At 44.1% G+C, this 16,000-nt stretch overlaps 1 protein-coding gene across 3 annotated transcripts in view; it reads right to left on the bottom strand.

Moving 5' to 3' along the window:
* Positions 1-16,000, bottom strand: part of DGCR2 (DiGeorge syndrome critical region gene 2) — an 84,353-nt gene that overhangs the window by 45,997 nt on the left and 22,356 nt on the right. For 2 of the 3 annotated variants that reach the window (XM_030815879.1, XM_030815880.1), the window contains exon 2: positions 5,423-5,545. The exons of the other annotated variant lie outside the window; for it this stretch is intronic. In XM_030815879.1, the coding sequence (XP_030671739.1) occupies positions 5,423-5,545 (123 nt within the window). The remainder of the gene's footprint in view (positions 1-5,422; positions 5,546-16,000) is intronic. 3 annotated transcript variants of the gene reach the window in all.

Here is a 16,000-nt window from a genome sequence, read left to right as displayed (position 1 = left end):
TAATCCCAGCACTTTGGGAAGCCGAGGCAGGCAGATCGCCTGAGATCAGGGGTTCAAGTCCAGCCCGGCCAACATGGCAAAACCCTGTCTCTACTAAAAATACAAAAATTAGACGAGCGTGGTGGCAGATGCCTGTAATCCCAGCTACTCAGAAGGCTGAGGCAGGAGAATCACTTGAACCCAGGGGGTGGAGGTTGCAGTGAGCCGAGATCGCACAACTGCACTCCAGCCTGGGTGACAGAGCAAAACTCCATCTCCAAAAAAAAAAAAGAAAAGAAAAAAGAAAGAAAAGAAAAAGGTAGCTGGGCACAGTGGCTCACGCCCCTGTAATCCAGGCACTTTGGGAGGCCGAAGCAGGCAGATTGCTTAAACTCATGAGTTAGAGACCAGCCTGGGCAACGTGGCGAAACACCGATTCTATGAAAAAATGCAAAAATTAGCCAGGCATGGTGGTGCATGCTTGTAGTCCTAGCTACTCGGGAGACTGAGGTAGGAGGATGGCTTGAGCCCAGGAGGCGGAGGTTGCAGTGATCCAAGAACGTGTCACTGCACTCCAGCCTGGGTGACAGAGCCAGACATTGTCTCAAAAAAAAAAAAAAAAGAAAAAAAAAGAAAAAGGCACACTTCCCTATCAAGGTCTTAAAGATAGTCTCCTATAATTTATCCAAAACTGAATTTCCTGTATGTTGTGAGTTAGGGATCCAACTGCATCCTTCTCCGACTGTCACAGCACTGTGTTTGAAGAGCCCACCCTTTGCACAGCAATATGAAATTCCACCTCTGGAATTCAAGCTTCTTAGGTCTGTTTCTGACAGCTTATGTCTCACTGGCCAATTTGGATTTCCCTGAGCCAATTTTGAAGTAAATCTTGATACGGGCAAGGCAAGTGCTCCCTCCTCATTCTTCTTCTTCACAACAACCTCTCAATACTAGGACTTAATTCTTCTCAACATTTTAGAATCGACTTATCACATTTCACATAAAACTCACGGAGCTTTAAAGAGGCACTGAATCCACAGAATAATATGAGTTTTTCAAAGATTCTGTCTTCCTAGGCAAGAACATTCTGCCACTATTTATTTGTCTTCTTTAATGTCTCTTAATAAAATTGCAAATTTTTCTCACTCAAAAATTTTACACATCTTTTGTTAATTCTCGTTTATATCAAAGATGGTTCCACTGGGAAAACAGAAACCATGCTAAGGTATTTCAAACACGAAGGGTTTAATACAGAAAATAGGTGCTTTCAAAACAACTGGCAAGGCTATATAGTGTGAGCGAAAGTAAAGTGGGCTAACTAACTCTCCATCTAATTCCTACAGTTATCGTCAAGAGTCAGGAAGCTCCTACTGCCATCTATAGGTAAGGAAACCGCAAAAATCTGCTGCCAATACTGCAGCTGCTCTGCAGCCCTGAGACAGCTGGCCAGTGGGGGAAGGTAGAAGCCACTGCAAAAAGTCACCTCAAAAATCTAAGCCCATGCACACCCCCCAACATACACTATGGCCTGAGGAAGAAAGGTTCCACCTCCCTTCCACTTGCCACATTTCCCAAGACACATGTCATAGGGCAAATGACACACAAAAGCCTGCTGCCAGGGGGTTCTGAGTGCTACTGCTCCAGCATTCCAGCCTCTGAAACCCAGGGACAAGCCCAGAAGGGAGTGAGTGGGAAGGTACTGAATGCCCAGGCTGTACCTAGCATGTCATTTCCCTCTTTTTGAAAACATGCAGAAATTACTGATCTACTGTTACATCTTTCCCCTTTTTTTGTCCCTTTGGTTTTACATTTTTTATACTCCTTTTTAGCAGGCTTTTAGCAGGGCAATGAAGTAACCTCATACGGTAACTCCAGAAGTCCTTAAGTCTAGTTCAAAAGCAACTTGACTGAGAATGGCCAGGGCTTCCCGAGGGGTTACTGAAACTCTCCTCATACAAAGGAAGGTCACAGCTTTTGAGCAAAGGTGGTTATTAGCTAACTCTCTACTCGCCTCAACAAACACAAAGAGTGTCCTTTTTTGAGAGGGGAGGATGTTGGGGGAAGGGAGAGTGTCAATGAGGACTTGACTCTATATCCATGACTTTTTAAAAATTTCTTTTAAAATAAACTAGAAAAAAAATCACAAGATTTTAGCAGTTATTAATTCAGGGAAGTAAGAAAATATGTATTACATATTCTTTGTACATTTTTATGGCTTAATTTGCTCAGAATCTCAACTTTAAGAACAACTAGAAATCAATCTGCTTGGCCGGGCGCGGTGGCTCACGCCTGTAATCCCAGCACTTTGGGAGGCTGAGGCGGGCGGATCACGAGGTCAGGAGATCGAGACCATCCTGGCTAGCACAGTGAAACCCCCCTGTCTCTACTAAAAATACAAAAAAAATTAGCCGAGTGTGTTGGCGGGCGCCTGTAATCCCAGCTACTCAGGAGGCTGAGGCAGGAGAATGGCGTGAACCCCGGGAGGCGGAGCTTGCAGTGAGCAGAGATTGCGCCACTGCACTCCAGCCTGGGCGACAAAGCAAGACTCCGTTTCAAATAAAAAAAAAATCAATCTGCTCACCCTCCAGACTGTGACACAGCACTATACAAGGACAATCATAGGACCATGAGTCAAGGAGAAGCAGGGTGAGCCTTGTCAGGGCAGTGGCCTCCTCAGCCCACCTGGAACACTCCTAGGCCCTACCAAGCCTCAGTGGGCTTGCACACAAGAGTCCTCATTGTCATGCCTTCACTGCTCGGTCCTGGTGCAGGCCACCACTCGTAACTTTCAGCTTCTATGAGAGATTTTATTTTTCTGTCTAGGGAAAACATATAGCAACCAATGGAACTTCAAGCCAATACTCAAGTGCAAAGTTGATGCCTCCTCCGTGCCAGGCCATGTGGTCAGGGGAAATAAAACCTACTCCTTGCCTTCAACAAGTCTTCAGAGCATGGAAAGATGAACAAGGCGGCAACTATGAGTGTGGATACCACTATGTTCAGTGTGTGTAACAGGACAGTTATTACAAACAACCACAAAAGCAAAGCCAAATGGCACTTTGAGGACAGCAAATAAACTCTGCTTCCATTTGAAAGCGAACCAAGCATCATCTGGTTCTCTCTTCAGGAATTCTCCAAGAGGCTGGATATAAGGTCTCACTCTGTGAGTCAGACAAGGGGAGGCTCCCACTCATAACCACATGGTCGTCCCCAGGCTGACCAACCAGGGAACTTCAGCAGCCCAAGCACTGGGAAGCCCACTGGGAATCCACTTTCTCTGGGCTTTGACCCCAAAGACCCACCAGAGAGGCTCCCAGACAAAGGGCTGTCCCAGAGGCTCCTGACCGGGCCAACACCATGCAAACCCTCATTTGGAAAGGCAAACACCTCCACCAGAGACATGCATAATCTGATGAAGAACGGGCTCCAGGGATGATCAGGAGGGGCCCCCTCTAAACAGCATTCTTTTATTTTTTTTGAAACAGAATCTCACTCTGTCACCCAGGCTAGAGTGCACTGGCATGATCTCAGCTCACAGCAACCTCTACCTCCTGGGTTCAAGTGATTCTCCTGCCTCAGCTGGGATTACAGGTGCTCGCCACCACGCCCGGCTAATTTTTGTATTTTTAGTAGAGATGAAATTTCACGATGTCGGCCAGGCTGGTCTGAAACTCCTGATCTCAAGTGATCCTGCCTGCCTCGGCCTCCAAAAGTGTTGGGATTACAAGGCATGAGCCACTGCGCCTGGCTTTTTTTTTTTTTTTTTTTTTGCCTTTGACACAGAGTCTTGTTCTGTAGCCCAGGATAAAGTGCAGTGGCACAATCTCGACTCACTGCAACCTCCGCCTCCCAGGTTCAAGCAACTTGTGCCTCAGCCTCCTGAGTAGCTGGGATTATAGGTGTGCAGCATCACACCTGGCCAATTTTTGTATTTTTATTAGAAACGGGGTTTCACTATGTTGGCCAAGCTGATCTCAAACTCCTGGCCTAAAGTGATCCACCCACCTCGGCCTCCCAAAGTGCTGGGTTACAGGTGTGAGCCTTCACACCCAGCCTAAACAGCATTCTTTACAGGCAAATACAATCTGACCAGACCATCTATGCTTATTTCGGAACCCCCCCCCCCCCCCCAAAGAACTACCACAAGTTCAAATGTCACCTAATCCCCTGCCTAATACCCTGGTTGGAATGAATTGGTTTTCCTTTAGTACTAAGCCTATAGGAATTATGGCACACCTTTCATGTCCTAGGCCAAGTCCCACTAAGGAAGAAGAAAGGTCTCTGCCCTCTGGGAACTCATGGTCTGGATGGAAAAATCAATCCTGGACACCAGGAATGGTGAGAATTACCAATGGTTCTGATGCTATAAGAGAGGGACAAATGGGGGACTGGAAGAAGCCAATCCATAAAAGGAGGGACCACAGACATTCTCCCACTGTGGTAATATCTGAGCTACACCTTGAAGGACAGCAAGGCTTGTCTATGCAGAAACAGAACAAGGGAATTCCAGGAAAACATAAAGTAAGCACGCATCTAGGAGATTATTAATGGGAGTGGGCACAGGAAACAGCCCAGCTGAGCCACTGAAGGGGAAGTAGTGATAAATCAGGTTGGCAAAGCAGACCTAAACCAGCTTGTGAAGGAGTTTGCATGCCTGGCCAAAGCATTTAAGCCTGTGATTCTCAAGCTGGGGTAAGACACACTTTCCCCTTAGTGGCTTTATCAGCACCACCTAGTCATAAAAACGAATTCATGGATACATGTATATGTATGTCTCACACATTCACACACACATGCACAAGTACTCACTACACCTCCCACCCAACCAAAGTTGAGAACAACGGATCCAGTGAACATTGTTATTCATGGGGTGCCCTGTATTCCTTGAGGGTGCTGGGGCAGAAACCAGGTGAAGAACCTGGTTCTCTGATTTAGCCTTTTTGTGGCCTTTCCATACATCTTCAGGAGACTACATAATGGCCAGGAGAGAACCTGTGAGTGCAAAGTTCCAGGTGAATGAGTGAGCAGGAGGGGAGGGCGTGCCAAGGCCAGTCTAAAAGAGCACATTCAGGATCAAGAGGCACCCACATCCAGAGCCAGGATGGGGATAAGGTCAGAGAGGCGGCCAAGGTGCCACCCCTCAGGAGGGGTTGACACGCAAGATCATGCAAGTCCAGGGAGTGCAGCGCCTCCTTAAGTGTGGCCTCCTGGGCATCTCAAGGGCCTCCCCACAGCCCTGCCATCTTGCAAGTTCTGGGATCTGCCTAGGTTGGGCACCTATTTTTTAAAAAGACAGAAAGAGAGATAAGAGGAAGGGGTCGGCTCAAACTAACTTTCCAATGTGTTAAGACAGCACACACCTCCACCCCTCACAAGAGGCACAGTCACCGAGCTACAACAAAGAGACAAGGTGGTGTGTACCCCACCTACTCAACACACTCACCTGGACAGTTGGCTTCGTCGCTCTCATCCTCGCAAGTTGCCCAGCCATCACACTGCCAGGGGAGGGGGATGCACTGGATGGTGCCGCTGCGACACGCAAACTGCCCAGGGTTGCACCGCAGCTCTGTGGGACCAGAGGGTGAGAGGCCATTGAGGAAGTGGCAGTAGGTCAGCAAACCATAGCCCATGGGCTGGATCAATCTCTTCCCATTTGTTTGTTTGTTTATTTATTTATTTTTGAGACAGAGTCTCACTCTGTCACCCAGGCTGGAGTGCCAGTGGTGCGGTCTCAGCTCACTGCAACCTTCACCTTCTGGATTCAAGCAATTCTTGTCCCTCAGCCTCCTGAGTAGCTGGAATTACAAGCATGTGCCACCATGCCTAGCTAATTTTTATATTTTTACTAGAGACGGGGTTTTGCCATGTTGGCCAGGCTGGTCTTGAACTCCTGGCCTCAAGTGATCTGCCTGCCTCGGCCTCCCGAAGTGACAGGATTACAGGCAAGTACCACTGTGCCTGGCCCCATCTGTTTTTAAAATGAAGTTTTATCAGAACACAGCCACAAATACATATTGTCTATGGCTGCTTTCAAGCTTCAGCGGCAGAGCTGAGTAGCTGCAGGAAAGACTATATGGCCTGCAAAGCTGAAAACATTTAATGCCTGGCCCTTTACAAACCTATTACCTAGAGATAAAAACTGTAACACTTAAGATGAAAAATACACTGCAGAACATTAACGGGTTAGATTTTGTAGTAGAAAAGATTAGTAACTTGAAGACATAATAATAGAAACACTCTGAACTAAAACACAGAATGAAAAAATACCAGGAAAAAATGTGCAAATCATCAGTAAGCTGTGGAACAACCTCACACACCCTAATACATGGGGGAACAGACACAACATCTGAAGAAACAATGGGGAAAATTTCCCAATTTGATGAAAACTACAAACCCACAACTCCAAGTAGCTCAATGAACCACAAGCACCAGAAATACAAAGAATACAACTCCAAGTCACATTGGAATTGAATTGCTTAAAATCAGCGATAAAATCTTAAAAGCAGGCAGAAAAAGAAGGCATGCACAGAAAAACAAAGATCTAGATGACAGCAGATTTCTCATTAGAAACAATACAGCCTAGAAGACAGTGATATGACATGTTAAAGTTCTGAAAGAAAACGCTGTTGACCTACAATTATTTAAAGCAAAAACACAGATACTATATTGTGCAGTTTATAACATATACAGAAGTAAAATTTTGACAATAACAGCACCAAAGCTAGGAAGAGAGAAACAGAAGCACACTGTTTTAAGGCTCTCAAACTACAGATAAAGTGGTCCATTACTTAAAGGTAGTCTATGATAAGTTAATGATGAACCCCACTAAAATAACACAAGAGTTATAGCAAGTAAGCCAACATAGAAGAGAATAAAAAATAATCCAAAAGAAAAAAAAAAAAGGAGACAAACAGATGGTACAAATGAAAACAAAGGGTAATATGGTAGATTTTAATTAAATTTGCCTAATCAATAAGCATACAGAATGATCTAAACACTCCAACTGAAAGGCAGAATTTGTCATGTAGGGAAAAATGCAAGATACAACTACATATTACCTAAAAGAAACTCACTTTATATAGGCATAAATAAGAGAAAATAAAAGAATAAAAAAAGATATACCATGTTAACACTAATCAAAGGATAGCTGGAAGGGTGGGTACAGTGGCTCACTCCTGTAATCCCCAAAATCTCAGCATTTTGGGAGGCTGACGCAGAAGGATCACTTGAGCCCAGGAGTTCAAGACCAGCCTGAGCAACATGGCAAAACGCCATCTCTCTAAAAATACAAAAAATTAGCCGGGTATTGGGACAAATGCTGTAGTCCCAGCTACTCGAGAGGCTGAGGTGGGAGGATCATCTGAGCCTGGAAAGTTAAGGCTGCAGTGAGCTATAATCGTGCTACTGCACTACAGCCTGGGAAACAGGAGTGAGACCCTGTCTCAAAAAAAGGATAGCTGGAGTGTATTAATATCACACAAAGTTTACTTCAGTGCAAATATTACCAGCAATAAAGAAGGTCATTTAATAATGATACAGGGATTGATTCAAGAGGACATAATCCTAAATGTTTATGTATCTATTAAAATTTACGAAAGAAACTTCAAAATTCATGAAACAAAAACTACTATAACTGCTAACAGACGAGTCCACAATTAAAGTCAGAGATTTTAATAACCCTCTTGATAGAACAAGCAGATAGAAAACCAGCAAGGGCTGGGCATGGCGGCTCATGCCTGTAATCCCAGCATTCTGGGAGGCTGAGGCAGGCGGATCACTTGAGATCAGGAGTTCGAGACCAGCCTGGCCAACACGGTGAATACTAAAATACAAAAATTAGTCGGGTGTGGTGATGCACGCCTGTAATCCCAGCAACTTGAGAGGCTGAGGCAGGAGAATCGCTTGAACCTGGAAAAAAAAAAAAAAGGAAACTACAAAAGAAGAGCAAATGAAACCCAGCAATAAGAAATAATAAAGATGAGAATGGACATTACTGAAATTGAAAACAGAAAAATAATAGAGAAAATAAGAAAAACAAGTTGTTTTTTTGAGATCAGTAATATTAATAAACCTCTAGACAGTCTGATCAGCAAAAAAAATAAAGAATACAAAATACCAGGCTGGGCGTGGTGGCTCACACCTGTAATCCCAACACTTTGGGAGATGATCCAGCAGATCATCTGAGGTCAGGAGTTCGAGACCAGCCTGGCCAACATGGCGAAACCCCGTCTACTAAAAATACAAAAATTAGCCAGGTGTGGTGGCCCATGCCTGTGGTCCCAGCTACTCAGGAGGCTAAGGCAGGAGAATCACTTGAACCTGGGAGGCAGAGGTTATAGTGAGCCAAGATTACGCAACTGCACTGCAGCCTGGCCGACAGAACGAGACTCCATCTTAAAAAAAAAAAAAAAAAAAATACCACTGTCAGAAGAGAGATGTCATCACTATGGATTCCAGAGAAATTATAAAGAAATTATAAAAGAGGAGGGGTGAAGAATAAGGTAATAGTATGAAAAACTTTATGTCAATAAATCTGACAATTTGGATGAAATACACAAATTCTTTGAAAGATGAAATGCAAAGTTCACTCCAAAATAAATAAACAATCTGAACAGCCCTAAAAGGAATTGAATTTTTAGTTAAAAATCTTCAAAGGAAACTCCAGGCACAAATAGCTTCAATGGAAAATTCCTCCAAATATTTAAGGAAGAATTGATGTCAATTCTATACAAACTCTACCATAAGTTCAGATATTTAAAAATTACCATTAGCAATAGTATCAAAAAATAAGAAATACTTAGGTATAAATCTAACAAAAGATGTCAAGTCCTGTACACTGAAAAATTTTCAACATTGCTGAAAAAAAAAAACATTTTTTAAAGACCTAAACCTTTAGGGAGACATACAGTGTTCATGGACTAGTAGATTCAAAACTATTAATATCAATTATACTCAAATTGACCCACAGATTCAATTTAACCCCAATCAATATTTCAGCAGGACTTCTTGTAGAAACTGAGTGACTCTAAAATTCATATAGAAAGACAAAAGACAGAATACTCCTAACAACTTTGAACTGAAAGAACAAACTTGGAGGACTCCACAAAGGAACAATAATCAAGACAGTGTGATACAAGCATCAAAACAGACATCAAGATCAAGAGAACAGAACAGAGTGCAGAAACAAACGCACACATATCTGACCAACTAATTTATGACAAAGTTGCAAAGGCAGCTCCCTGGAGAAAGAACAGTCCTTTCAACAGAATGGTACTGGGAAAACAGGGAAGAAAGAAAAATGAAGAGGAGGAGGAGGAGGAAAGAAAGGAAGAAGGAAGGAAGGAGTTCATCTACAAAATGAAGTTAAAAAAAGGAGGAGGAAGAGGAGGAAGAAAGAAGAAGAGAAGGAGGAGGAGGAAGAAAGAGGAACAAAGAACAACTACCTTGATCCATTCCTTGAACCGCATAAAAAATTCAGAATAGCCAGGCCCAGTGGCTCACGCCTGTAATCCCAGCACTTTCGGAGCCTGAGGCGGGTGGATCCCCTGAGGTCAGGAGCTCGAGACCAGCCTGACCAACATGGCGAAACCCCGTCTCTACTAAAAATACAAAATTAGCCAGGCATGGTGGTGCATGCCTGTAATCCCAGCTACTCGGGAGGCTGAGGCAGGAGAATCGCTTGAATCTGGGAGGCGGAGGTTGTGGTGAGCCGAGATAGTGCCATTGCACTCCAGCCTGGGCAACAAGAGCGAAACTGTCTCAAAAAAAAAAAAAAAAAAAAAAATCAAAATAGATCATAGGCCTACAGGTGAAGCCTAAAACTATAAAACTCAGAGAAGAAAACACAAGAAGAAAATCTTCATGCCCTTGGTTTAAGCAAATACCTTTAATATATCTACCAAAAACACAATCTATAAAAGAAAAAGTTGATAAATTGGACTTCATCAAAATTGAGAACTTTTGTTTTTCAAAAGACATGTTAAGATAATGCAAAGACAAACCACACACAGAGAGAAAACATTTGCAAATCATGTATCTGATAAAGGGCTTGCTTGTATCCAGAATATATAAAGCATTCTCAAATTTCAATAAGAAAACCCAATTTTTTAAACGGGCATGGGCCAAATGCAGTGGCTTATACCTGTAATCCCAGCACTTTAGGAGGCCAAGGTGGGAGCAACACTTGAGCCCAGGAGTTCAAAACCAGCCTGTGCAACATAACAAGACCTCATCTCTACATTACCAAAAAAAAAAAAAATTAGCTGGGCTTGGTGACACATGCCTGTAGTCCCAGCTACTCAGGAGGCTGAGGCAAGAGGACTGCCTAAGCCTAGGAGTTGGAGGCTGTGGCAAACTAGGATTGCAATGCTGCACTCCAGCTTAGGCAACAGCAAGACCTCCCCAACTCTAAAAAAAATAATAATAAATAAAATAGGCAAAAGATCTTAATGGTCACTTAACCAAAGAAGATATACAGATGGCTAGCAAGCACATGAAAAGATGCTCAACATCTAGTCATTAAGGAAATGCAAATTAAAGCATGAAGAGGTGGGGCACGGCGGCCCATGCCTGTGATCCCAACACTTTGGGAGGCTGAGGTGGGTGGATCACCTGAGGTCAAGAGTTTGAGACCAGCCTGGCTAACATGATGAAACCCCACCTCTACTAAAAATGCAAAAATTAGATGGGTGTGGTGGCATGCGCCTGTAATCCCAGCTATTCAGGAGGCTGAGGCAGAACTGCTTGAACCCAGGAGATAGAGGTTGCAGTGAGCCAAGATTGCACCACAGCACTCCAGTCTGGGCAACAGAATGAGACTCCGTCTCAACAAACAAAAACAAAAACAAAAAACCATGAAGAGAAACCACTTACTAGAATGGCTAAAATGAAAAAGAATGACCATACCAAGTGGTGGCAAGTGTGTGAAGCAACTGGAACTCTCCCAGTGAAAACGTAAAATGGTACAACTTCTTCAGAAAACAATTTGACAGTTTCTTTAAAAACTGAATATATACCTACCATATAACCTGACCATTCCATTCCTAGGTATTTAACCAAGAGAAATGAAAGCATATGTCCATACAAAGACTTGTTCATAGTACTTTTATTTGTAATATCCAAAAGCTGGAAACAAACAGTGTCTATCAAGAAGCAAATCGGTAAGTTGTGTACAGCCATACAATGGAATACTACTCAGCAATAAAAAGGAATAAGCTGTTAACACATTCCGCAGCATGGATGAATCTCAAAATAATTATGTTGAGTGAAGAAGCCAGTATGTACTCAAAAGAATACCTACCGTATGACAACATTTATATAAAAATCTAAAAAATGCACTTGCAGCTATCATGACAGAAAGGGATGGGGTGGGAGGGATTACAAAGGAGCACAAGAAAACGTTTGCGGTGACGATACGCTGTTTTCGTTATCTTGACTGTGGTGATGGTTTCACAGATTTATACATATATGAAAACTCAAATTTGGCCATGCGCAGAGGCTCACGCCTGTAACCCCAGCACTTTGGGAGGCTGAGGCGAGTGGATCACCTGAGGTCAGGAGTTCGAGACCAGCCTGACCAACATGGAAAAACCCCATCTCTACTAAAAATACAAAATTAGCCGGGCGTGGTGGTGCATGCCTATAATCCCAGCTATTCTGGAGGCTGAGGCAGGAGAATCGCTTGAACTTGGGAGGTGGAGGTTGCGGTGAGTCGAAATCACGCCATTGCTCTTCAGCCTAGGCCAACAAGAGCAAAACTCTGTCTCAAAAAAACAAAAAAACTTGGCCAGGCGCGGTGGCTCACGCCTGTAATCCCAGCACTTTGGGAGACCAAGGCGGGCAAATCACGAAGTCAGGAGATGGAGACCATCCTGACTAACACGGTGAAACCCCGTCTCTACTAAAAATACAAAAAATTAGCCGGGCGTGGTGGCGGGCGCCTGTAGTCCCAGCTGCTCGGGAGGCTGAGGCAGAAGAATGGTGTGAACCCAGGAGGCAGAGCTTGCAATGAGCCGAGATCGCGCCACTGCCCTCCAGCCTGGGCGACAGTGCAAGACTCCGTCTCAAAACAAACAAACAAAAAACCCTCAAACTTTACACTTTATGTATCATTTATTATAAGTCAATTATACTTCAATAAGGCTTTTTTTTTAAACTATTATGAAATAGATTTCTGTTTAAATAAACAGGAAACAATTTTGAGGTCAAAAGATACTGACCACAAGGCTAAAAATCCAGGCACCGTGTGTTCTAGGACTAGATACGCCTGGAACTGAAGAACTAAATTGAATCATGGCCCACCTAACATGCTTGCTCCTCTGGAAAAGACAGCCTTGGCCTACCAGATCTCACCCCCGCCATCCATACAGGAGCTAGGTCCTTTTCATAATTATAAACCCAGGGCTTGCCCCATGACTGGTACTGAAGAATTATTTGATGAGTAAATCAGCAATTGGGACGAGCTCTTCTGGCATAACATCTGTCTTCCTCAGCCACAGTTAACCATAAGACCAAGAACCTGGAACCCTCCATTCTTCCTCAGTGTATTCTAGGTCTTCAGTTTTATGGTAAAAATTTCTAATTTCTTACTATTTTGCCATAAAAATGTAACATGAATGGAACTGGAGGACATTATGTTAAGTGAAATAAGCCAGGCACAGAAAGACAAACTTCACATGTTCTCATTCATATGTGGGAGCTTAAAAAAAGTTAAACTCATGGAGCTAGAGTGGAATGGTGGTTACCAGAGGCTGGGAAAGGTGGAGGTGAGAAAAAGAGGTTGGTTAATAGGTACAAAAACACACTTAACGGAAATAAGGAATAAGGTCTAGTGTGACTATAGTTAATAATAGTTTATTCTATACTTCAAAATAACTAAGTAGAATCAGAACGTTCCTAACACAAGAAAAGTTATAAATGCTTGAAGTGACAGATACCCCAATTACCATAATTTGATCATTACACATTCTATGCTTGTATCAAAATATCATATATATCCCATAAATGTAACTACTGTGTCCATAAAGTTTAAAAAAAATTTTTTTAAAGACTAATGCAGAAAAAAGAAAAAAAAAAAACCTCTAATTTCCCAAACTATACTGAGAAAGAGTTCATTCACTGAATAGAAATTTAGCAACAGAACATTCTTTTTTATTTTTTAGAGATGGGGTCTTACTATATTGCCCAGGCCAGAGTGCAGTGGTGGCTATTCACAGGCACAATCATGGTGCCTCAAAGTCAAATGACTCTCCCACCTCAGACTACAGGCCTGAGCTACCATGCCCAGCAGAATATTTTAACAGTGTCCATTCTACTAAAAAAAAAAAACAAACCAACCTATGGTGTTGTTCAAAGTAAATTCATAGCTCACATCACAGCCCTCCAAATCTACGCCCTAACATATCATACCCTAGGCCTAGAAAAACTTCAGTGCACTACCTTAAATTATTTTTGGAAATAGTTGAGTAAGAAGTAATAAGTAACAACACTGGGAGTTTTCTTTCTCCATACCCCTATATCCTCCAAAAGCAAATGTCCTGGGGTCAGCCAAGTCTTCTCTGGCAAACAAGGCCCCTTCCCCCATGCACCACCTCCACCTTGCCTTGCCTTAGCTGCTTCTAAGTAGTACTTGTCACTCCTGGCTTCCTATATATTGGTATATAGTAAACCTAGATAGATAGATAGATAGATAGATAGATAGATAGACAGACAGACAGACAGACAGACAGACAGACAGATAGATAAAGTGAAGCAGCCAGGTGCAGTGGCTCACGCCTGTAATCCCAGCACATATACATATGTAAGTGAAGCGGCCAGGTTCAGAGGCTCACGCCTGTAATCCCAGCACTTTGGGAAGCCGAGGCGGGTGGATCACGAAGTCTGGAGTTCAAGACCAGCCTGGCCAAGAAACCTCGTCTCTACTAAAGACACAAAAATTAGCCAGGTGTGGTGCGGGTGCCTGTAATCCCAGCTACCCCGGAGGCTGAGGCAGAGAACTGCTTGAATCCAGGAGGCGGAGGTTGCAGTAAGCTGAGATCGCACCACTGCACTCCAGCCTGGGCGACAGAGCAAGGCTCTGTCTCAAAAAAAAGTAAAGCTTCCTGAGGGCAGAGGTCATGTCTGCACTGTTCACTCCTGTGTTCCTAGGGCATAGCCAACCACCTTAGTGTCCATAACTCAAACACACTTGAAGAATACTTCTTCTCTCCATACTCTAATCTATTCATGTCTGGGAAAGGCTCCTAAGGCCCAAACAGCCTTCCTCTTTGAGAAGTGCCCATCTGGCCACTCCATGAGTGCCACCTGCCCTGCGCCAGGCTGGGCCAATGAGAAGAGTCTGTAAGGTGATGGGAGTGGGAAGATCCAGGCTAGCCAGACTGAGACAGTCACTTGAAGTTTTGTGCACCCTGAGGCAGAAAGAGGTAAGGGGTAAGACCAGAAGGGCTGAGAAAGGGGAGCAACACCCTTCACAGTCCCATGACCCCAAGGATGGCTGTGGTTCCTCCCTGGGCTCAGGGAAAACTTCCTCGTACAGCTACTCCTTACAACCAGACAGCTCTGGCTAAAATAGCCCCCACATGGATTTTCTGTCCTTTTCTTTCTTTCTCCAGACTTAAAAAAAAAAAAAAAAGTTATCAAAAGTGGAAAAATAAGCTATCAGCAGAATGACTGTCTTGCTACATCCTGAACACAGCTGGGCTCCCCACTGCTGGGCCTTAGTCCATGGCATCCCCTCTCCCCAGGTCTCAAGACACACCACTCTCCAGGAACCCCTCCCCAAACTCCCCTGAGTCGGCCTTCTTGGCCTAGCCCTGTTTTCCTAAGCAGCTCTTCTCTGTTCTTGTCTTCACACCTTGGTAGGGCCAGCACACTTTTCCCTCAAGGGCCAGATGATAAGTATTTCCAGGTGGCCAGCTTCGCAGGCCACCCTCTCTCTGCCACAGCTGCTCAACCCTGCTGCCGTGGAGCTAAAGCAGCTGCAGATAATATGGGAATGCGTGGGCATAGGCATGTCCAATACAGCTTTAGCGGAAAAAAAAAAAAAAAAAAAAAGTGGCCAGTTGCAGGTGTAGTTTGCCAAACCCTGTTCTGGAGTATACATACAGGGACATTTTACATACATGTAAATGTTTTGTTTTTTGAGACAGGGTCTCGCTCTGTCACCCAGGCTGGAATGCAGCAGCATGACCACAGATCACTGCAGCATAGACAGCCTGGGCTCCAGTGATCCTCTTGCCCCAGACTCCCAAGTAGCTGGGCCTACAGGCACATATCACCATACTCAGCTAATTTTTTTTTATTTTATTTTTAGTAAAGACAAGGTCTTGCTATGTTGCCCAGGCTGGTCTCGAACTCCTGAGCTCAAGCGATCCTCTCACCTTATGCTCTCAAAGTTTTGGGATTACAGGCATGAGCCACTGTGTCTGGCCGAGGGACACATCTTTATTGCTGCCCCATACTCCATGTCACCAACACCCCACACATGGAGGCATTCACTAAATGCCTAATGAACTGCACAGCTCAAAATCTTCCCATATTCTGCTAGCAGACAACGAAGTGTCAGAAGTTCTCCAACAGGGAAGGTTTTCTCCCTTCTTGATCCATCTGTTAAACCGGGTCTATTCTGGAAGCAACTGAAGGTGTGGATCACTCATTAACACTGGCACCTACTCTGTGCCAGGCAGTTCTCCAGGTGACAGGGCTGTGGTAATGAACAAAGCAAGTCAACTCCAGGACATGACAGAGCTTGCATCCAGCACAGCATGCCAGATGGTGACTCCAACAGGACAGACTGGCATTGCTTTAGCTGGACATCAACACTGTGTTTCCACTGACTACGCGTGGTGACTCACGCCTGTAATCCCAGCACTTTGGGAGGCCAAGGCAGGTGGATCACAAGGTCAGGAGTTCAAGACCAGCCTGGCCAAGATGGTCAAACCTCGACTCTATTAAAAACACAAAAAAATTAGCTGGGCATGGTGGCACACGCCTGTAATCCCAGCTACTCTGGAGGCTGAGGCAG

The sequence above is a fragment of the Nomascus leucogenys genome, chromosome 7b (assembly GCF_006542625.1).
Source record: "Nomascus leucogenys isolate Asia chromosome 7b, Asia_NLE_v1, whole genome shotgun sequence".
Taxonomy (NCBI): domain Eukaryota; kingdom Metazoa; phylum Chordata; class Mammalia; order Primates; family Hylobatidae; genus Nomascus; species Nomascus leucogenys.
The sequence above is the reverse complement of the archived record's forward strand: the minus strand, read 5'-3'. Positions and strand labels throughout refer to the sequence as shown.